At 38.8% G+C, this 23,531-nt stretch overlaps 1 protein-coding gene across 1 annotated transcript; it reads right to left on the minus strand.

Annotated features, from left to right (window-relative positions):
* Positions 1-902: 902 nt before the first annotated feature.
* On the minus strand, positions 903-23,226 carry RAD51AP1 (RAD51 associated protein 1). The gene is made up of 9 exons (XM_046664848.1): positions 23,091-23,226; positions 20,379-20,428; positions 19,043-19,184; positions 16,581-16,690; positions 15,133-15,219; positions 14,466-14,615; positions 8,721-8,885; positions 4,936-5,085; positions 903-2,284 (listed from the first exon to the last, which is right to left on the minus strand). Exons 1-9 carry the CDS (start codon positions 23,105-23,107, stop codon positions 2,148-2,150), a joined length of 1,008 nt encoding a protein of 335 aa, XP_046520804.1. The 5' UTR covers positions 23,108-23,226; the 3' UTR covers positions 903-2,147.
* Between the last annotated feature and the right edge of the window lie 305 nt (positions 23,227-23,531).

A 23,531-nucleotide genomic window follows, 5' to 3' on the forward strand; every position in this document is an offset into this window, starting at 1 on the left:
CAAGGCAAGGATACCTGTTAGCAGTGCTAAGTGATGATGTTTCAGTGAGGGACAGCAAGTGAAAGGAGACAGTATTTTTGAGAAATTTAGGAAATGGGATAGCGCTAGTGGCTGCAGCGAGGGTGAAGGTGCCATAGGCACCTGAGTAGATGGTGGTGCCTTTTACTGATGGAAAATACTGGAGGGGGAGACGTTGATCTAGTGATGACTTGCTGCACCATTATCAATGGACCACGCAACAGGTCTTGTCAACAGGAAGGTCTGGGTTAAAGACCTTGACTTGGCAGTCACTGTCACACAGGTGACCACTGGAGCTTGAAGTCATCTAAGCTTCAAGAAAAAACAATGGGCTGGGGAAAGGATGGAATCACAAGAATATGACACTGTGGTGGGAGGAATGCATGTAGGTGACACAAAAGATTAGAAAGCTGCAAAATAATGAACAGTAGGCAGGGAGGTGGAGAGAAAATTACGAAAGAATGGTGTCACATGGGCCCAGGAAATAAAATGTTTTAAGCAGGGTATGATGAACGGGGTCCCCAAGATTAGGTGGGAAAAACGTACACTGGATTTGGCAACAGGAAGGTCATGAGTGCTTTCTGCAAGGCCAGTTTTAACATATTTTATGGTGATTTTCAATAGAAACGATGAATAACACAAATCAAACATCAAGGTGGTCCACACGATGAATCTGTGGTATCAGTACCTAATACAGAGCAGGCTCTTAATAAATGTTTATCGTTGACCTGCACCATAGGGAGCACCTCCATGTTATGCAAACATCTGGAAAATAGGTTTTAAAAAAGAGGTGAGGTGGGGCAGGTGAGGAGGCATATGGGAGCATAAATATACACACTACATAAGAAAAAATGTACACTAGAATAGACAAATGCTCACTTTAATCATAATTCTAAATTACGCATCTTCACAGTAACATAGATGTTTCCATGAACCAAGAAGAAGTAAGTATTATACATTTCTGGAATGGTTAACATGATTTGAAGCATTTTTATTAAAAAGTGATCAGCAGCTGGTTGAAATTCTAACCGTAAATATAAACTATCTATTACTATTTTCATTCACAAGGAATTCAGATCTAGGGTTCCTGACAGCTGCGTTATCTTATAGAATGAGGACCCAGTCCGTCGGCCATCCTCTACTGCACCGGCTCCGCAGAGAGTGGTGACTTCAGAAACAGCTCTCCCCCTTGATATTTACAACAGAAAGGCTAACGCTTTTTGCAAAGCACTCATTTTATCATGAAATGTAGACAGTCAGAGACAGATGGATACAATTGATTCAAGGAAAAAAGCATATCAAAACTTTTCCACTTTTATTAAATGTTTTGACAATGAGGGCTTCATAAAACGTCACGAAATTCTATTTGCTATACATTAACCATCTACTTTTAAGTAGGAGACATACGCCATAGCATAGCAATCATTTTAATGTGGAAGATAATTCTGAATTCTTAACATAAAAATATTTGGCTAAAATATGAAATATCTATGAATTAAACTGACAATGTAGGTTAAATAACTTATAAGATTTTAGAAATGTCTTCTGGAAGAAATGGGAATGTTTCCTTTTGCCAGATAAACTTGGAACAGTTAAAGTTAAGGTGCCATAAACTAGACAAAGCTACAAAGGAGCATCATGTCACTAGAAAGGAACAGCATGTAACGTGCACTTCCTCCACGTCAAACTGACAACCACTTAATGACAATGACAAATACATAAGTAAAACAGAATATACTCTTCAGAAGGAAATGATATTACGAGATAATTCTTAGTAAACCAACCTCTTACTGAAGTCTTGAACAGCTTTTTGGAGAACATAATCACAAACTAGATAGAGATACAGTCAGCCGTCCGTATCAGCGCGGATGAGAAGCCCGCGGATTCGGAGGGCCGACTGTACTCACTGTAGTATGCCATTTTATACATGGAAGGGACTCAGCACCCACGGATTTTATATCCCTGAGGGTTCCTGGAACCAATCTCCCACAGATACCAAGGGACGACTATAATTTATATGACCTTAAAGGATCCTTCTTATTACAATGTCCTCCTCAAATATAAACACAAAGCAAATACAAACATGCTTCTAAAACTGTGATTCTCTCAATCAAACATTTCTCCCACGCTCAGCTACTAGTGGCATTTGGATGCAAAGGTTTAACTCGAGCTAATCTGGACAAGCCAAGGCGCAGACTGTGATTTGGGGACTTGACAGACACTCCTGCCAGTGGGCTGCTGCTGTTGCTGCCACTTCTGGATACCGCTGAAATAAAACACATCACCCGAAGCTGATAATGTTAGGAATCTCTTCACAAACAGCAATTCATAAAATAGAAGAGGCAAAAAAAGTAGTTAAGCATTATTCTGCTACGCAGGTTCTATCAAGATAGATATAGATCAAAAGAATGGTAAGTAGTAAAGAGGAGAAAGAAAACAGTCTTGCCTATCTTCAAACCTCCCCACAAGCCAAGGCAATAACACCAAAAGTTTAAACGTGAAAGCTGAAATAGGAAAGTTGGGCGCAAATAACATTGGTCGTAAAGGTAGAAAGAAATGCATGTAATTATAATTTCTAAAGTAGTAGAAAAATCTAATGTATTTTTAAAATCCTGCAATTTTTATAAATATTCCTTCAAAGAAACTATTTTTTCAAATATTTAACTTGAAATGCGACAAATACTGTTTTTAGTTTTTTATACTAATTTCATTTATGCTACCACTCTAACATAGCAGTTACTTCCATCAAGTATTAAATTTCAAAATGTATCCACATAAATGTTCATCGTTGATCATGATTGTAGTCGTAATAAGTACAACAGTGTGTACTTTTTTCATACAAAGATTTGTAAACATTTCCATGCTTCTAGCCATCTGATTTATCATTCTTAATTGCATGTATTTGCCATATATTGATGCAATTCCTACAACAAACTTTTGGGTTGTTTCCAGTTTCTCACCATTTTTCTTTAAGTGACTATAAAAAAAATCTGACCACTCATTACTTTTTTTTTCTTTTGAATTCCTTTTTTAAGAATAAATTACCAAGAGTAATTCCTAGGTCAAAGGATATGTTTATTTTTATGACCCCTGTCAAGCTGTCCCATAAAGGGGTTATAAATTTATAATAAATAATTATAGCTGCCACCCGACAACCTAGAGTATACTAGATCATACTGCTTTATTATTTTCCAGTTTGAGAGATACAAAACAGTATTTTGTTATTTTAATTTACATTTCCTTAATTACAGTGACTGCAATTCTTTCCATATTCCTTTCTAGCATCTCTCTTGAGGGCCTTGGTATGCCTATGTCATCGGCTCATTTTCCCATTGGGGTCTCGCTGTCTTCTCATATTTGGAAAAGATAGGTACTAAGTGGCAACCTGAGTGTCACATCCAGCTCTCACATACACTGTTTGGTCCGCAGAGTGTTAAAACAAAAAAGTCAACTTTTAAAAACTAGGACATTTCACATTAAAATCTAGATTTCTAGCTTCTCTTGAAAAAAACCAGAGCTGGAAATACCAGGCCCAGAATCCTGAACGTAGAGAGTTAGGTGAAGCTGAGCAATAGCTGCTCCCTGCCACAGGCCCGGAGCGCTCGGGTCCAGCAATCCCCACTCACTCGAGTTCACCGCTCAGGCCCAATCACGCAGTTACCGCACTCGGCCCGCACTTTCACACAAAGAGCTTTATGACACTAACTCTATCTGTCATCCCATTATTTCCTGTGATCTTTTTGATTATGCTACCCCTAAATTTCTACAGTCATTATATCATTTCTGTCAAATTTCTTTTGTTGGGGAATCACTAATTATTCCCAGAAGAAATACACTAAAGACTGTTCTTTAAATGATATGACATCATTATTTCAGTAACTAATCTTCCTCCTTTCCTTCTCCAAAAAACTTTTAAGTCCTCATTAAAGTCTTAGAATTTTTAAACCAGAACAGACTTTAAAGATTATATAGTGGCTAATATTTCAGGTGATGAAATGAAGACTCAGAGAAATTAAATAATCATGCAGTCTTAGGCCTAAATCTGTCTATGAATACCTAGTTATCATTAGGGGAGTGGTCAAGAAATGTCATTGAAAAGAACTAAAGTGAACCTGAGGAGACCTGGAGTGACTTAGAAAAAGAGAGGGGACAAACGAAGACAGACATGCTCGTCGAAGGAAACTGGATAACGAGAGGCTCTGACAGAAGAATTCACACGCTGTGCTTAAGGAACAAAAGTGTAGCAGTTCCACTGGAGAAGAGGGCTCGTGTAGCTGGACGAGGGAAAGCAGAGACAGCACTGGTTAGGAAGCCACCAACAGTTTGGGTATGAAACGAACAGGGCCTGGATTAGGGTTTTAGAAATGCTGAGATGGGGGAAGGTCAAAGAATTCTTGAAGGATCAGTGAGACTTGGCTGTGGCGCAAATGAAGACAAAGAGAAGTCAAGTCTGAAGGAGTGGGAGGCTGAGCCTGCGAGGGCGCCTGTTAAACGCTGGCCTTCCTGTGCACAGGCTCTGGGGCGTCAGTCAGATGTGGAGGTCAGCAGGTCTTGAGCAAACAGACTTGTCACCAAAAATACATGCCAGGAATCTTACATGTTAGTACTCTGACAGTGTAATCCTACTACCAGGAATTTATCCTACGAAAATACTCAGGGATGTGCCCACAGATTTCTAAAATAAGGATTTTTGTGCTTATTGCAATCTTATTTATAACACTGAGAAAATAATAAACAACTCAGATGCTCAATACAAAGGAATGATAAAGGAGGAATAAATGCCGCAACCAAAAACCTTGGTTTTGAAGAATATGTGATAATATGGGGAAACGCTCATACGTAACACTTATAACTAGGAAGAAAATCTGCCAGTGTACTTTTCCAAGGCCCTGGCCTTCAGCGATAAATATACCATACCTGGTGGGACCCACTTTGGTCTCTTGCTCTCAGCTGAAGGACTGCGCATCTGTAATGGTTTCCTGGCGGCCTCTGAAGGAAGAGACACCTTTATGGGTGAGGGCTGAGATTCTGATTTGACGGCAGCTGCAGAAGAGTCTACTGAAGTCACTTTGAAAAATATACATAAGAAAGTTTGTCATAGAGGAAAATAAAGTCTAGCACATGTGAGTAAAAATTATAGTTACATAATCTTATAAAAATTAAAGACATTATCATGAATTTGAAAAACTCATTAATCAACAAATATTTATTGTGAACCTAAGAACAGCCATCCTTTATGAGCCTGCACATGCCAGGCAGTGTGGTAAACGGATCATATACATGACCTTTAACCCTCAGAGCAACTCTGATACAGATCTTACTATCCCCACTGTCAGATGAGGAAACAGAGGTTAAGCAATCTGCAGCTGGATACCTTTGCAGAGGATTCCTCTGAGGAAGAACCATAATTCCAGAAAGTGCAGGGAAAGCTTCTCTCAAAGCACTGGGAAGAAATAAGTCACCAGGGTACATGGGATGTTGATAGAATTATGTCAAGTCACAGAGACTGAATCTGTCACAATGCTAACAAGAATATGCCAACAAATACAGAAAACAAAACAATAGCCTACAGACTGGAAACGCTCAGTATACATCCTGATCCCCAGGAAAGGAGATGCGAAGGAGTGCAGCAGCCATGGGGCCATCGCTCTGACTTCCTGTGCAAGTAAAGTGATGCTCGAGGTGCTACAAAGGCTTTGACCTCAGATGGAGCAGGAAGTGCCTTTTCTCCAAGCTGGATTTCAACAAGGGACAGGCACACGAGGCCTAACTGTGGTTACTCCTTGGCTACTGGAGTGCTCCAAAGGGTCTCAGAAGGTTAGTCCATGCTTCACAGACGACAGGAAAGCCCTTGACTGCGTGGATCATGAAAAGCTCTGGGCTGCTCTGAAAGGAAGGGGCGTGCCTCAGCACTTGACTGTCCTGATGCCTAACCTGTACTGTGGACAAGAAGCCAATGTGTCAGGACAGGCTATGGAGAGACAGATGGATTCCTAGAGGCAAAGGTGTCAGACAAGGGTGCATTTTATTCCCTCATCTGTTTAATCTCTATGCAGAACATAGCATACGAAAAACGGGGCTAGACTCAGATGAAGGAGGAGTGAAAATTGGTGGAAGAAATATCAATAATCTGAGATAGGCAGATGACACCATCTTACTGGCAGAAAGCAGCAACGACCTGAAACAACTTCTGATGAAAGTGAAAAGAAAGAGCCAAAGCAGGCCTGCATTTGAACATCAAGTAGATGAAGATCACGACTACAGAACTACACAGCTTAACGTAGACAAGGAAGACACGGAAACTGTTAAAGACTTTGTTCACCTTGGTTCAGTCATGAATTTAAATGGAGACTGCAGCCAAAAAATCAAGAGAAGATTGACACTCAGAAGGGCAGCAATAAAGAATTAGGAAAGATCATCAAGTGTAAGGAAGGGTCATTAGAGACCAAAGCCAAGGTTGTCCACACCTCGTATTCCCAATCACTGTGTACGGGTGTGAAAGCTGGACAGTGAAGAAGGCTGAGAGGAAAACAGTGTATCCATTTGAAATGTCGTGTTGAAGGAGAGCTCTGCAGATGCCCTGGACTGCCAGGAAGACGAACGACTGGGTCCCAGAGCAAATTACGCCTCAACTACCACTGGAGGCAAAAATGCTATTTCACAATACACTCTTCTTAACGTTAACATCTATATTCCCTAGATCAGCAGCGTCCAACAGAAGCTTTTCTGCCATGATGGAAATGTTCTATATTTTGCACTGTACAATACAGTAGCCACTAGCCACATATAGTTATTGAGCACTTGAAATGTGGCTAGCAAGACCAAGGAACTTTTAAATTTTATTTAATTTTAATTAATTTAAATGTAATATAGCTACCATATTGGACAGCATAGCTCTTGAAACTTTCTCTATCAAGGGAAAAATTGTAACTTGTGCCAGATGAAAGACTCTCAAAGGTTACTCAATACATTAGTGGTACTAGAAATATAATCCGTCTTTCCTAATTCTTCATCCCATTATTTAGCAATTAAATTTTACTTTAAATATCATATATTAAACTTCCTCATGAAGCAATTTGCTCCAAAGTATATAGAAGACTTTTAAGTAGTAAATTCCAACTTGGAAAAATAAAACTGAAATTTTATTTTTAGTTTCTAGTGTGTCTTGATAAGGAAGCATAAACAAACATCTAAAGAAAATAAAAAATGTATTCATATTTTTTTTCATATGCTCAATGACTTTCTCATATCACAGTTTGTGGTAGGGAGAATAATGGCCTCTCAAAGGTGTCTACATCCTAATTCCCAGAACATGTGCATATGTTACCTTACCCAGCAAAGGGACTTAGCAGATTAAATGAAGGATCTAGAAATGGGGAGATCATCCTGAATTATCTGCATGAGCCCAATGTCCTCATAAGGATGCTTATGAGTGAAAGTGAGAAGCAGGAGAGCAACAGTCAGTGGTGGGACGTAGAAAGTCCCTGCCATCGCTGGCTTTGAAGATGGAAGTGGCCACCAGTCAGAGATGTAGATGGCCTCTAGAAGCTAGACAAGGCAGGAAAATGGGCTCTCCCCTGCCTCCACAGAGGAACAGAGCCCTGCTGCAGCCGGATTTTAGCCCAGTGAGAACCATTCTGAACTTGTGACCTGTAGAACTGTAAAACAATAAATTTGTGCTGTTTTAAGCCACTATGTTTGTGATAATTTGTTACAGCAGCAATTGGTAACTAATACCTAGCTTTGTCTCTAAAAACTCCTGCATTTAAAAATCTAATTTCTGGAAACCAGATGAATTTGTCAACTTTAAAAAAGTACTAATTAAAAACTTCACCAATTCAGAATACAGTGGAGGAAAGAATATGATTCAACTAGTATTTAATTCTTACTTCCTAAGACATACTCAGCACTATGCTATTTAAAGTGAGAGCAACTCCCACCATTAATAAATGGAGTCTGAATAACGGAAATTTTTGTTTCAAATAGCATACATATTAAACAATTAAGACATAAAAATATATATCAGTAAGTAAAATAAATCAGGTTAGTGGAAGTGATATTTTACAATAATCTGTCACATATTATGAACTCAAAATATCCTAACTTCTTTTACACAAGAAGCAGGAATTCCATGTTCAAGTTGTCATGAATTCCAAAAGTTTTATTGTAAAAATGGTTTCTAACTGAATTTGTTTTAAAAAGACAAACAGACCCCAATCATGTGGCAAAAAGGTTCTCAAACCAAAGACTAAGTCAAGCATAAAAGCAAGAAATTAGAATCACGCAAACTTCCCAATTTAATTGCTTGGAGAAAATATGGTCCAGTGGATAGAGCTTTAGCACTGAATGGACAAACCTGGGTGCAAATTCTAGCCCCTCACTTATTAGTCGTAAGGATTCCAACAGATTGTTTCACCTCTCTGAGCCTCCGCCCTCTCACCGTGGCATGAGAGCTCTCCAGAGGGTGGCCGTCAGTGCTGACGGGAGGCAACACACAGAAGGTGAGTGCTGGCTAAGGAGGGGCTCAGCGCTCTGTCCTGCTCTTCTCCCTTCCCCACCCCACTCGGCCTCCTCCTATGAATTTTAACTAGAAATGAACACTGGCAAAATGTCAAGAAGAACAAACGTAAAGATAATAAAAACACATTAAATAAACCAAATACATTTCCCTTATAAGATTAACTGTTTTTGACCAAGCTTACCCAAATCATTACATTTGGATTTAGGTTTCTTCTTTTTCCTTTCAACTGGGGATTTTACCTTCATTTCTTTTTTTTTAATTTCTTTAACTTTACTTTTTCTCATAGTGAAGTCTTCATCATCATCTTCACTCGCATTAAAATCAGAATCAGCATCAGAATCTTCACCTAAAACAGAAGATTATATACTTCATCTTTGTTCTACAAAGTGAGGCTTCTGTTGCCTCGACTTTCTCTACAGCTTTTGTACCAGATTCTTGGGCAGCTTTGTGCCCTGCCATTTCTGGTGGCAAAGCACTGCAGTGATTGAAAGCATGGTTGCCCAGGTTTGAATCTTGGCCCCTCCACTTACATGTACTATGACCTCAGACAGGTTGCTAACCTCACTGTGCCTCAGTTTCCTACGTATAAAATGGGGCTAGCCATAACCTACACCATAGAGTTGTCGTGCAGATTAAATGAGTTAATACAAGTAAAGCATTTAGAATAACATCCAGCACAGAGCAAGCAAAATAGAATTGTTTGCTACCACTATCATCATGATAACGGTCCATCAGTAATCTTTACTCTGATTTCAAAGGTCAGTAACCTTTGAAAAGAATGGTAGGGTATAACATTAGGTACTCCTTCAAAATGATGACCTTGCTGGTAATAATAAAGGTACACCTTCCCTTAACCACATAAACTTCAATATTCTAGAATAGAAACCCACTGGGAATTGAGAAGAGACTGACCATACCCAGAGCAATCTTAACTGATAATCCTATATACAATTTCATTTGGAACACACACACCTCCAATTTCCCACAAACTCTTTCCTGTACTGCGTGGGATGATACAAGCCAGAGATGTAGTATATTAAGTAGCTGCAGCTGCTGTGGAAAAAAAAGCATGGAGAATACCTGATAGTCAAGCAATGATCCTTCTATCTTGGGGAGAGGAAAGGGGATCAGAAAACCATGCCTTGTGAATAACAAACTCAGAAAATTAGGTGTAAATAAGGATTGGTGTTATATTCATAAAAATCTTTTTTACATTTTTTATATTATAAAAGCTGTAATGCTTATTACAGAAAATGTAGACCATACAAAAAAAGTATTAAGGAAAAAGAAAATCCACTCCCTGATCTCACTACTCAGATAATGACCATTACATCCACCAAATATAATATCTACCTATCTATATGACATCATAGATTTTATATAAAAATAAAAATATACATGAAAATTTTCAAACATATACAACAGCAGGCAATAATAAACTGCTGCCCAGACTCAACAATCATCAATATTTTGCTAAATTTGTTTCATCTCTTTCTTCTTCTTCTCTTCTCTTCCCTTTCCTTCTTGGAGTATACGAAAATAAATCCTAGGCATTGTGTTATTATACTCCCACAAACTTGAGAACGGTTCTCAAAAACACACGGTCTTTTGTTAACACAGCAACGTCATTACCGAATCTAACACCAACAATAGTTCCTGGTATCACCTTCTATCCGGTCTATATTAATCCCTGTTAATACAGGACAATACCTCCTCCCTTCTTCCCCTATGCCTTTGACTTGTTGAAGTAACTGGGCCAGTTGTCCTATAGAATGTCCTACATTCTGGATTTATCTATTTTCTTCCTCATGGTGTCATTTAACTTATTCTTCCATTTTCTGTGAGCTGGAATTTTCTCAAGGGTCAATTAGAGTCAGGCTCATGTTATTATTACTATTATTATTTCTTTTTGGCAAGAATATACTTCACAGGAGATGCTCTGTACTTAGTATTGTTTCATATAGAAAGCACAGAATGTATGGTTGGCCCACTCTTAGTCGGTTCAGTTGATGCTACCTGAATTCTCCACTGTAAAGATCCTCAGCAGGCTTCCACTGATGATCTTTGCCTAAATCAATGATGTAACTATGATCTGAAAATTGCAATTTCCTTATTCTATCATTCTTTCCACACAAATAAAAATTTAAAAACAGGTAAGAGTAATCACCCCACATATTCACATAATGGTTCCTGTGTTATATGGAACTGGCCACATAAGGCCAGCAGATCACACGAAGGCTGTTATAAGTAGTACCTTGTAAAATCAAGTAATTATTTCTGAAGTCCCAGGAGGATCTAGGTTTAGGAAGGGCAAGTAGTGGAGAAGTTTCTCCAACACTTCAGAATACAGAATCTAGGAGGGCAAAACCTCCTATGTATCTAACAGTTCTGGTATTGCATGCATTCTTCTCTGGGCTTGAGAGGATAAATGGTAGGAGCTGACTATGACTCTATTTAACAAGTCTATCTAAAGATAGGGTCCAAATGACTTCATTACTCAACTGACAAAGCAGTTTAAATATTTCAGAGATGGGGAGAGGGAGTTCCCAGAATTCCAAGTAATTAGCACACCATATTGGAAAATCTGCAAGGCCCAAACACTTGGGTTATGGATTCTGGGAATCTTTAGACGTCCTTAAGAAAAGTCTCATGTTCTCTCCCATTTTCACTTTTCTTTTCCTACTGAGCGTCACAAATGATCCTTTCTCTTCTCATGAGGGTGAGCCAATGCAGGGGGAAAACTCTGACATGTCACCTAAAGAAAAGGATCCTCCTTCAAAATAACTTCAAGTTGTCTGAGATGAGACCAGTTGCACATTCAAGTATAATACAAGATCACCTCTGAGGGGACGGGAGAGCTGTTAGTCGTTCTGGCTGAGGGTGAACGGAAGTAGACTCCCTGTATTGCTCCTTACAGTACACAAAGCACAAGGAGGAAGATGTTTGTCTTTCAATTTAAGGTAAAGCAGGCTTGGCTGGAGTAGCTCAAGGAGGTTGATAAAGCCAGAAGACAGTGTAAGGAGTGTGCATTCTTGGGGTGCAGGACAGAACAGGAGGCAGAGGCGAGGAAATAATTTTGCCTAAGCTTAGTTGGTATATGACAGCACAGGCTAGGTGGCAGTTATCACCCCTCAGCTAACGAGCTGGCTCCCTGTAAGGGCCGAAGGACTACTTCTCAGGGCTGAACCACACGGCATTTTATAGGAAGAATAGCCATACCTGTAGTTTGGTGGAAATCATGATAAGGTAACAGAGGAGAAAACCCAAACTAGCTCTCCAAGAGCTAGAGAAGAGTCATTTAAGTCCACAAGTGATGCAAGAAAATAAGGGATACTTCTCAGAACCTAAGAATTTTTAACTATCTACTTCTACATAAACCATCAGCATTATTTTCTTCTAATGTCCCAACCAGTCAAACATTCAAGGATTCAGACTTTCATTTACTGACAAATCATTTTTACCACACCAGGTTCCCATTCTGATTATTGTCCTTGTTACAGTGTTAACAACCGTCAGTATCAGCATTCACAATAAAATCACCATTTAACAACCACAGCTTCCCCAAACAACTATAGGTCTTGAATCTGTCGAAAGGAAGTGAGAATGATTTTCAGCTAAAAATATTTTTTGCAGTCCTCATATCCAGCATAACCTCAGAAGCACTCATATTTCAATAAATGTTTTCCTTCCTATTTTCATGTTTTCTTTATCTTAAATCATCATTCAACTGTAGACAACTTGAAATTAAAGTGTATTGTTATCACAGAATTACGGCTCATATTTCATCTCAAAAATATTTGCTATGCAGAATTGAGTAAGAAAAACAACCTGGAACCAAGCTATTTACTTTTTTTAATGATTATTTCTTTTTTAAAATATTTTTAATTTTGGTAAAAACCACAAAACATAAAATTTACTGTCTTAACCATTTTGAAGCGCACAGTACAGTAGTGTTAAGCATATTCACACTATTGTGCAACAGATCTCCAGAAGTTTTTCGTCTTACAAAACAGAAACTCTATACCCATCAAACAACAACTCCTCATTCCCTCCTCCCCCAAGCTTCTGCTACCCACCATGCTACTTTCTGTTTCTATGAATCTGACTTTTTTAGATACCTCATATAAATGGAATCACACAGCATCTGTCTTTTGTGACTAACTTGTTTCACTTGGCATGATGTCCTCAAGGTTCATCCAAGTTGTACATGTGACAGGCTATCCTTCCTTTTTAAGGCTGAACAATATTCCACTGAATGTATAGACCACATTTTGTTTATCCATTCATCTGCTGATGGACATCTGCGTTGCTTCCACCTCTTGGCTATTGTTAATAATGCTGCTATGAACATGGATGTGCAAATATTTGAGACCCTGCTTTCTATTCTTTTGGATATATACCCAGAAGTGGGATTGCTGGCTCATATGGTAACTCTATTTTTAATTTTTTGAGGAACTGCCATACTGTTTTCCATAGTGGTCGCATCATTTTACAATCCCACCAACAAGGTACAAGGGTTCTAATTTCTCCACATCTTTGCCAACACTTGCTATTCTCTGTTTTTTGACATCCTAATAGGTGTAAGGTGTTATCTCACTGTGGTTTTGATTTGTATTTCCTTAATGATTAGTCATACTGAGCATCTTTTCATACGCTTTTTGGCCATTTGTGTATCATCTTTGAAGAAATGTCTATTCAAGTCCCTAACTATTTACATTTAAGATCAGAGGGTGATTTCAAAGTCACTATCCAAATCGTGCTTTCCATAAAAACTTACTTTTATGAAATGGTTCAAGAGATTATCTGAAGTTGGGATGCAAATAACACAATATCTTTTTGAATATCTATCATACCTCTAGAAACAACCCATGAATTACATAAACCCAACAAACAGAGCAAGTGATTTCATTTCTACATACATAGCAAACATTTTAATCCTTTATTAAAGATAAATTAATGCTGTTAGCATGCTAAGTAGACTTGCAATTTATAACTGCAGAATCGTTTACTGATTTTCCCATAGACCACTTGCCTTGGGATCCCCTGGGTCACTCAGAAGGGCAGGTATTGGCTAAAAAGGCGAGTTTCTGGGCTCTACCCTGCCTTCCTCTTCTTCACAGCTCTTCCAGGATGGCACTTGACACCTTATGTATTTGTCACTGTCTGTGTCCTTTCACTCAAATGTAAGCTCTGTTTGGCAGCTCTGCTTGTTTGGTTCACTGCTGTATCTCTAGTGTCCAGGATATAGTGCATATAATAGGTACTCAAATATTTGTAGAATGAATGTTGATGCACAAACCTGTTTTGTTTGTCCATAGCATGTTAAAACCTATCAAAATATAGCATCTGATTTGGCATAATTTATGAATTTATCCTTTTAATTTTAAATTATTATATCGTGATGCTCTGTTAAAGTCCCTGTTTCCCATTTACCTTAATTTCTGAATGAGTCTGGAAATAACTGTCACAATCAAACATAGGATTCATATCTCCTCCGCCCCAAAATATTTCATGAATTTCTACTACTTAAAGAAAAAAGTCTACACTTCCTGGAATGGTCTGAGAGCCTCCATGATTTAGTGCTGGCCTGCCTCCTTAGCCTCTTCTACAGCATTCTTCCCCGCAGGTCTCACTGAACTCTTGTATGTGCACCTGTCTCTTCCACTGTTTATGCCTTCCTATCAGTCAGAAATGCTATTTTATCCCTTTAGTTTGTCTAAAAGCTATTCATTTCAAGACATGGTTTAAAGGTCACCTCCAGATAAAGCTTTTTCCCCAAATGCTATAGCTGAATTTAACTGGCCTGTGTGTTCCTCAAGTTTGCATGCACCAAACACGCAGCACAGTGCTTTGCATACATTAATGGTTTCTAAGAGCTTTTTACTGAATTTCCATAGGATTCAGTCTGAGGTAGGATATAACTTACCAATGGCAAAGTCTGGTTCAGAGCCATTAGCACTATCACCATCACTGCCTTCCAAAAGAATCTTCCTCTGTTGTACCACAGCTTTAGATGCTGCTTTTCTTTTCCCTTGAACACCACGAACATCATCTTCCTCAGTAATCTTATCTAAATCTTCAGGACAGGTATAAAAATCAATGGAAAGCCTTTTGTGACAGATAATATTTAACGAGCCGCAGAGTAGACTCCTATGGCATCTGTTACTTTATTTGCCCAGCTTCGTCCCTCCCCTGCTTCTAGTAACAGACCACGTAGCCCAATCTGGGGCAATTGTAATACATCAGTCCCCCGACAAGAAAGTCTGGTTTAAGGATAAGCCCAAGACCCAAACTGAGAGTCTTTTCCCAAGAATTTTCAAACTGGAGCTGGGAAGATGCACCCCCTTTATTCGCGGTCAATTGCTATGGACTAGAAGCCATGGATAGTCATGTCCTCCATCAGGGAAGAAACTGAGTATGCAGTAAAAGAGAAGAAAACTAAAACACAAAGAAACAAAGGAGAAGAGGTGAAGAGAACCTGACAAATTTAAAGACCTTGGTTTTAGCTAGAGTTTCAGGAACTTAAATAAGACTTAGAAAAATAACATTGCTCATGGAAAAAATAAATATTATTATTAATATCAAAAACTTACCTAAATAATCACTGGCTACACTGCAATTGGAGATATGAGGAGACTTATTCATTCTTTCTGTTTCATTATTGCCATGTTTTTCAATGCCTAAATAAAAGGAAGAAGTCAGAAGATACTGATGCCCCTTAATCGACCAATGTCTAGAAATAGGAAGATTAGAGCTAAAATGTAATAGCATCCTGATACCGATAAATGATCCTAACTTAAACAAACACAGTGATTTTACTGGGAGAGGCTAGCATATGGTTAGGAGTTTGGGCTCTGAAAACAAACAGACTTGATCAGACTCGGGTTCAAACTGAGGCTCTATCACTGAAACTGGCTATCTGACCCTGGGGAAGCTGCTTATCCGAAGACTTAATTTCCTCATCTATAATGTGGAAATAAAAATAGTGTGGGGGATTAAACGTTGATTACATGTGGAAATTACTTATTGTCGTGCCTAGCACATAGGAAAGAATCAATAAATATTAACTATCATTTCTGTTTAGGCAGATCCATGCTTTTACTAACATAAAGACTCTTCAGTCATTATAATAACCTTAAAACGATTTAATGTCTTTTAAGAGGACTTTAAGTCACGATAATGGTATTATTAAATGCTAGTGCTACAATGTGTATTACTCTATGAGAAGTAATACTTCCAAGGAAATCCTGCTATACATTCCACAATCTCTTATAGGAGACAGATGAATTTCATTTCTCAATTTTAGATATAATACAGACAATTCTAAGTTTCTTTGATTCCTGATTACTAAAAGGCCCCCTAATGAACACTGTCTTATTTATTTTCAAATAGGAAGCAAAAATGATTTAAAGATCTATATCCCTAATTAAGCCAATAGGCTAAAAATATCCTCCAACATAAAAGAAGTTAAGCCAAAATGATTTCATCCAAAAAGCCTTTTAGCAATTTGAATGTCTTTTCCAGGAATGATTTCTGCCTCTCCAGAATACCAATATTGCTATCTGCTGCAGAGTTGCCAGAAAACTCAAAGGAGAAAAACCCACAGAGAATCCAGAAGTCATATATCTCTTAAGTTAACTGAGCTTGTGAACCAAACTAGTACCTTTAACCTTTGTAAACAATAAAAGTTACCATCATTAGGTCATGTTTAACTAAAAAAGGAAGTGCATTGTTAGGACTGTATAGATCAATTCATTCACTGAACAAATTAAATTTTCACTGTATACAAAGATGAAATTTGAACATCCAAGCTCATAGCCCATGTCCTCAAGCTTACTTTGGGTGTTAAGCAGACATATATGGATGTGTGTATGAGATTTATGCAGCAGAATAAACTGAATCCAACTGTACGCTGCAAACTGTTCCATTTGTCCAAAGTATTCAAATTTTATTCCTTCATCTGTGAAGCCTCATCCAAAGAAATGATTACAAAAGCAATAAAAAGATTTCTATGAAGATAAATATGTAAAAAACAAGTTACGTTTATTTGGAGACTCCTCCACATCTCTGATGACTGCTGGCAGTTCCTTCACTGATAAAGCTAGTGCGACTTCTAAGTCTCTCTGGTAGAGCTTGTCATCTAAAGCCATCCTAAAGTAGACACACAAGTAACAATGAGTTTTTTAAAAAATCAATTTCAAATAAACAGTAAAACTTGAGATTTTCCTGAATTACTATTTAGTTGTTTACCCCACAAAAATGTTTTTAAACAATAGTCATGATCATAATCGACCTTCAATAAGACTCCTCAAGTGCAGCAATGTCATGTTCTGTCTGGTATCAGAGACGTGAAGCAGGAGCAGCGTGTGCTGTTGCACTTGCTGTCTGCTTTCACTGTGGGTCTGTCCTCACTACCGGCTCTCTCCAGGTGAGAAGCACCTGCTCAACCTAGAAAAAGGATTCAGCTCAAATATTACTTCCACTTAGAAATCTTCCTTAACCTCACCTGCACCTCCTTAGACAGTGATTATTATAGCTCTTATATTCATTTTTTTTTTACATCTGCTCCTCCTAATCTAGACGTCAACAAATATTTCACCAGGTACTTACTGTGTATGAGGCACTGCACTAGCTGGATACTAAAAGTACCCTCGAGGAGTCTGCACTTAATGAGCAGGTGAGGGAAACAAGGCATACTAATAACCATACACACAGATTATGTCTTCTATTCAAGGTGGGCAAAAGTGCTATGGTGTGTAAGAGGAAGAAAAATCAAAGACAGTTGGAGAAGGTAAGGGCACAAAAGGAGGAAATACTGAGATGCATTTATTATCTTTTAAATAACAGTTTTATTGAGACGTAATTCATGTAGCGTAAAATTCACCCTTTTAAAGTGAACAATTTAGCAGTTTGTAGTATATTACAGAGTTGCAAAACCATCACTACTATCTAATTTCAGAACATTTTCATCACTCTAAAAAGAAACACGACATCATCAGCAGTCACTTCCCGTTTACCCCTCCCAGCATCTGGCAACCACTAATCTACTTCCCGTTTCTATGGACTTATCTATTGCGGACATTTCATATTAATGGAATCATATAACACGTGGTCTTTGTGTCTGGCTTCTTTCAGTCAGCATAACGTTTTCAAGGTTCATCCATGTTGTAGCATGTATCAGTACTTTATCCCTTTTCATTGCTGAATAATATTCTCTGTACGGATATACATTTTATTTATCCATTCATCAGCTGACACATATTTGGACTGCTTCCATCTTTTGGCTATTATGAATAATGCTGCTGTGAACATGCACGAACAGGTTTTTGTGTGGGCATATGTTTTCATTTCTCTTGGCGATAGGTCTAGGTCATATAATAATTCTGTGTTTAACATTTTGAGGAACTGCTACTCTGTTGTCCAATGTGGCTGCACCATTTTACATTCCCAGCAGCAACATATGAGGGTTCCCATTTCTCCACATCTTCCTTAACACTTGTTCTTGTCCATCTGTTGGATTCTGGGCATCCCTAGTGGGTGTGAAGTATTATCTCACTGTGGTTTGGATTTGCATTTCCCTGACGGCTAAGGATGTCAAGCATCTTCATGTGCTTATTGGCCGTCTCTATAACTTCTTTGGAGAAATGTCTACTCAAATCCATTGCCCATTTTTTAAATTGGGTTATCAGTATTTTTATTGTTGAGTCGTAAGAGTTTTTTTATATATTCTGGATACAAGTTCCTCATCAATTATATGATTTGCAAATATTTTCTCCCATTTGTGGGGTTTTTTTCACTATACTTAGAATGTAGTACAAGCTCAAAAACAAAAAGAAAAAAAGATGAAAAAAGTAAAGAGAATGACATGCGGTAAGTTTCTCTATGTTAATTAACTTTTCTCATACTTGTAGCAGTAAACCATCACAGGCCCCACATTCCATTTGTTAATATCCTCCTCTGCCAATCTCCTCTCCATACTACAAATTTTGGGCCTCTCAGGACTTCCTTCCCTCACTTTCCCTTCTCTCTTGCTACCAACTAATGAAATTCCAAGGTTAGTCTAGAAATTATGGGATCTTCTCACTGATGGACAAGAATCAAGAACATATAAAGAAAATATCTTTTATCTGCAGAAAAATACATGGTTTTAAATTTTATAAAACTGTCCTTACAAATGCAATTTTTAAGAAAGTAGTCTTCTAAGACTTGAGGACCTCAGAGACAGGTACGGGGTCCTGCAAAAGTAAGCTACAACTTTTAAACTTTATAATTAATTATGATTGTGTTAATACTTAAATGATATTCCTTACATGTTTGTGAATTTCTTTTTTAAGTCAGAAAGTCAGAATGAGATTAATGGTACATCCCTGTTCTTCTACATGCATTAAATAAAATAATACCTATGATTCTGCTTGAGTCCTAATTTAAACCAAGTTCAAATCTGTCTCTCTTTTAAATTAACACATCTAACATTGTATATTTACCGTATGTCTTACCTCTCACCTTTTTTTAGGGGTTTTCTCTTGTAGTGGAATGTCTTCTTGCTGGAGACTTTTCAATTTAGGTTTTGTTTTTTCTAGTTTTGACTCCTTTGGTGTCATTCTGGATTTCTTATTTAAACGTGCAGTTGCAGACACAAAATCATCTATTTATATGTGGATTAAAAATAAAAGAATATATAAAACTACTTTAGGAACAGTAAAAAATAATAAAATTATTTTCTTAGCAGTTGGAATTCATTATAGCGTGTAGTCAAGTTTTATAGGTTAAGTAAATTGTTTAATTTCCACAATTTAAAAAATATTGCTGGTATATTGTTTGTCTTTTTTCTCATTCATGCTTTTCAACTTTGTTTTAGTGACCTTTATTTATTAAAATACCAATCTATCAAAAACCAATTCACTAAAAAATTGATATACTTCTTCTGTTGACACTCAATATAAAACTGCTGCTGTAGCTTTTAACCCACAACACATGAATGCATACCTTCGGGGTACACGTGGTCTTAACCACATACTTTAGCATTTACTAACACATGCTGTCTCGTTTATGCTTCCCCATGTAGGAATACGATCACTTGTCACTTGCCTCCCACCTCCACTCCACAGCACCTAGGACACAACTTGCAATTTATAAATCTTTGGTGACAGATTGAAGACAGTAATAAAAAGCTAGAAGTTAATTCTATATTTATTTTCTCCCAAGTCTTAGACATACTTAAGGCTGTGCCCAAGGCAAAAAACAGATTCCTTCAAACCTCAGAATGACTAAATACTTGACTCTCAGAAAGCTCTGGTGGTCTGAGAAATACAAAACCTACTTCAAAGTATAACATAATCTAACCCAATGTTTCTCAAACTTTATGATCAAAGTTCCCTTAATAGTAGAGACAAGTAAAGACATAAGCCAATAGGGTATCGCCTAAGCCTAACCTTTCTTCAAGGTCTTGTTTTGTTGTACAATTAATGGGGATTTCACACTTTATCCTAACACATTTGTGTCTCAAAAAGACAGTGTGTTCCTTCTTAGGGGAACGGATAGGAGAAGATGAACTCCACTTCGAAAAACATCGACCTAGAGTCGTTCAGACCTAAAGAGCCACTTCACCTGGCCCTGTTCCTTTATCACTCACCTGCATAATTCTTGTCAGCGTAATCAGCAGCATAATTATCTCAAATGCTTAGAAAATTATTTTTCCAGACCTAGCTCATATGCAATTGAGTAAAATAGTAATATGTTCAATATTTGAGCTATATATATATATAAATATATATATAAAATATAAATTCTGAGAAAATGTTTCCAAATCTTTAAAGCAGAAATAAAAATCTCTACTTACCATCGCTGCCAGAGTCCTCAAACTGTGAGTAATTGACTGGTTTCGTATGCCTATAGCCAAGAAAGAAATTTTTCATTTGCACAAATGTCAGTTTCTCACCTCCAATCCTCAAGACCAATAATAGTCTTGAGTAATGAAAATGTGTTTTGATTCTCTTAAGAAAACTTAAAACACAATTTGGATTTTACAGTAGGGATTTAGCATTAGCTGAAATAGTTCTAACTATACTTGATATACCTGATAAGGAAAAAATAATTGATAAGCCACAAAGTAAGCAGAGTCAATATAATTAATACTCACAAGGTATATACATAGGTTAATTGCTGTTGGGCATTTATAAGTTCCTGTTGTATGTATTCTTTTGTTTTATATGTGCATTCCATCTTCCTTATTAGGTTATAAATTTGTTGACACCAAAAGCCATTTTACTTTTTTTATCTCCCTCACAATACTAAATAATGTTCTTTATGCAATGGATGCTTAAAAAACGGTGAGTGACTTTGTACTTGCCACCTGAAACAAACCTTTATACTACTTTAGAGGGCACTAGAAGAAAGCCATATTAAAGTGAAAACAATGAAGTCATTTCCTTCCTCCTTCCTCTAGGTACTAAACGAATTGGTATTCCAATCTTCATTTCTATCTTCTGCCAAATACGCAAGTGTGAATAACCCAGGTCGTCAGTCGTTCTTTCAAGTAAAAATGGTGTTCTCTGAAAAAGAAGCTAGCTCAGCTCACAACTCAAACCACCTCACAAGAGCTTCTCCTTCAGACAACCACTGCAGAAGTGCGCTACGTGAGCTTAAGAGTCCCTCCCATGGGATTTTAAAAGGAACGGTACTCTTGTTACTCTCCTACTTTTGGGAGTTAAAAAACTTGAGAGCTGAACAAAATATGGAAACCCTGTTAGAAACTCTGAGATTGGATAATAGTAAAATAAAATCAAAACCCTTAAAAAAAACAAGTATGGTCAGTGATTGACCTAGAACAAATATAATCATTCTCACGGCTTCATCAAGCACATTCTTAAGTGAATGCTATTTTCTTTTCTTTTTACTCTGAGTGTGTAGCAGTAAAGAATACGATGACTACTCACACAGCTTGTGTCACTGCCCTGATTCACGCTAAGGTGCCAGCAGTTTTACCACTACTGCAGTGCAAATGACAGAACAATGAAAAAAGCAAGTCTCGGTATTCTTATGAAAATAGTTTTGCCCTCATGGACTTCCAGAGAGGGTCTCAGGGGCCCCTAGGGGTCTGCAGACCATACTGTGACAACTGCTGTTCCAGACAAAGGATTATGTCTTCACGACTTGCATGTTTAAAACCCACTTGAAACTGAACATGCCCAAAACGGAACTCTTGATCCCCCACGCCTTTTCCTAGTCTTCCCCGTCTCAGTTAGTACAAAGATCCTCCATTCAGCAGCTCAGGTCACTAATATTGTGAAGTAATCCTCAATTCTTTTTTTCTCTTTGCCCCTCATCCACTTCTTCAGCAAGTTCTATCAGCAATACCTCCAAAATATATCCCAAATTCATCTGTCCCACTCCATGTCCACTGATAACAGCCTACTCCCAAGCACTACGAGATAATGCAACAGCCTCCTGACTAATTTCCCTGCTCCCATTCTGCTCACCCTGTCTTCCATCCATTCTCCACCAGCAGCCAGTGGACTTCACAGAACCAAAATTAGATTTCTCTCCTCTATTTAGAACTCTCCAGTGACTTCCCACCGCACTTACAACAAAATCCAAACTCCTTTCTAAAGCCTACAAGGCCCTACCTGCTTCTCTAACCTAATCCCCTGCATTTCTTCCCTTGCTAATGCAGCAGCTTCACGGACCTTCTTTCTGTGCCTCAAACAGGGCCAAGCTCAGGGCCTTGGCTCTTGTTCCCTCTAGCTGGACTGCCCCAGACTTTCACCGGCTGGCTCCTTCTTGTCATTCATGTCTCAGCTCATGAATTGTCTCGTCAGAGAGGCTCATTCTAACTACCCTCTTTAAAGTAAGGCTTTCCTCCTTCTCACTCTCTATCATATTGCCATCTTTATTTTCGGCCCCCTAGCCTCACCCCTTGACGAGAATGTAACCTCCCACACCTAGTACGGCACGCAAGTAAATACATTCAATAACTTTACTAAATGAATGGCTGGCCCCAGGCCTCCACAGCACTCGACTGCAGGTAAGTAGAGGGACAGTTTCAAATAATACAACGGGAAGCACACAGGACCTGGAGCCAAGTGAGTTAGGTTTTAAGTACTACCTGCCACGCACTAGCTGTGTGACTCAGGTAAAGTGGCCTTTGTGCCGAGAAGTGTAAACTCTATAAAATAGGGATACCTAAACTGCTATATCAAAGAACTCTAGTGATGAACAAATGAAGTAACACCTAAGGAGGAGCCCGGGGAAGTGCAGAGCGCTGTTCGAACGCTGCCATACAAGGTCTTATTTGAACGAGGTCGGGAAAGAAATGGCAATAGCCGCGAAGGGAGGCAAAGAGAAGGAAAAAGCTGGGATGCTAGGACACATCTGAAGAATGGGCGGCTCTCAGTGGAGACTGGCGAGTTTCCCAGTACCCGTCCACCCCACCCTACTCCCGCTACCCTCCGTCCTACTCGGCCCGTTCCCCTCAATCGTGCGCAGGTAAAGTTGCCTACAGCGGCCCCCTGCCCTCTCTCCCCATCCCCGCCGGCTGTCACCAACTACTCGCCTCACAGGTCGCACCATGCCTCCCTCAAGGCTGGAAACTCGCAGCTCTCAAATTCTTGTCGGCAGCAGTGGCGGTTTCAACTCCCGCCCAAAACGGGAGACCAGAGCTCTCCGCCCCCTGCCACCGGTCCTCCAATGATGACCTGCCATCCCTGCGGCGGCGCATGCGTCCGGGGGAGAACGCATTTGTTCACGCCTTTCCCAAGGCACTGCCCTTCCGCATCCGGTCTACCAGAGCCGAGGCTGTGCTTCGCCGCTGCACTTTCGTCACCACGGTGGCTTTTTGCGCCGTCTCTGAAATACACAACAACCGTAGAAATACACCTTGTTACACTTTTTAAATGATTAAACTGAGGCAGGATGGGACAAGGGGCAGTTAGACCCAAGAATCTTCTACAAGGTGCCAGGAAAGCGGGAAAGGTTTGGCCGAATCTGCAGCAGC

Source organism: Equus quagga, chromosome 1 (assembly GCF_021613505.1).
Source record: "Equus quagga isolate Etosha38 chromosome 1, UCLA_HA_Equagga_1.0, whole genome shotgun sequence".
Lineage (NCBI taxonomy): Eukaryota > Metazoa > Chordata > Mammalia > Perissodactyla > Equidae > Equus > Equus quagga.

Excerpts from the sequence above, each read along its gene's own strand:
- RAD51AP1 (XM_046664848.1), bottom strand. Across the intron at positions 14,616-15,132 it reads TGTAGCCAGTGATTATTTAG|ATTTAGATAAGATTACTGAG; the intron begins GTAAGTTTTTGA and ends CCTGTCCTGAAG. Across the intron at positions 2,285-4,935 it reads ACCAAAGTGGGTCCCACCAG|CGGTATCCAGAAGTGGCAGC; the intron begins GTATGGTATATT and ends GTTTTATTTCAG.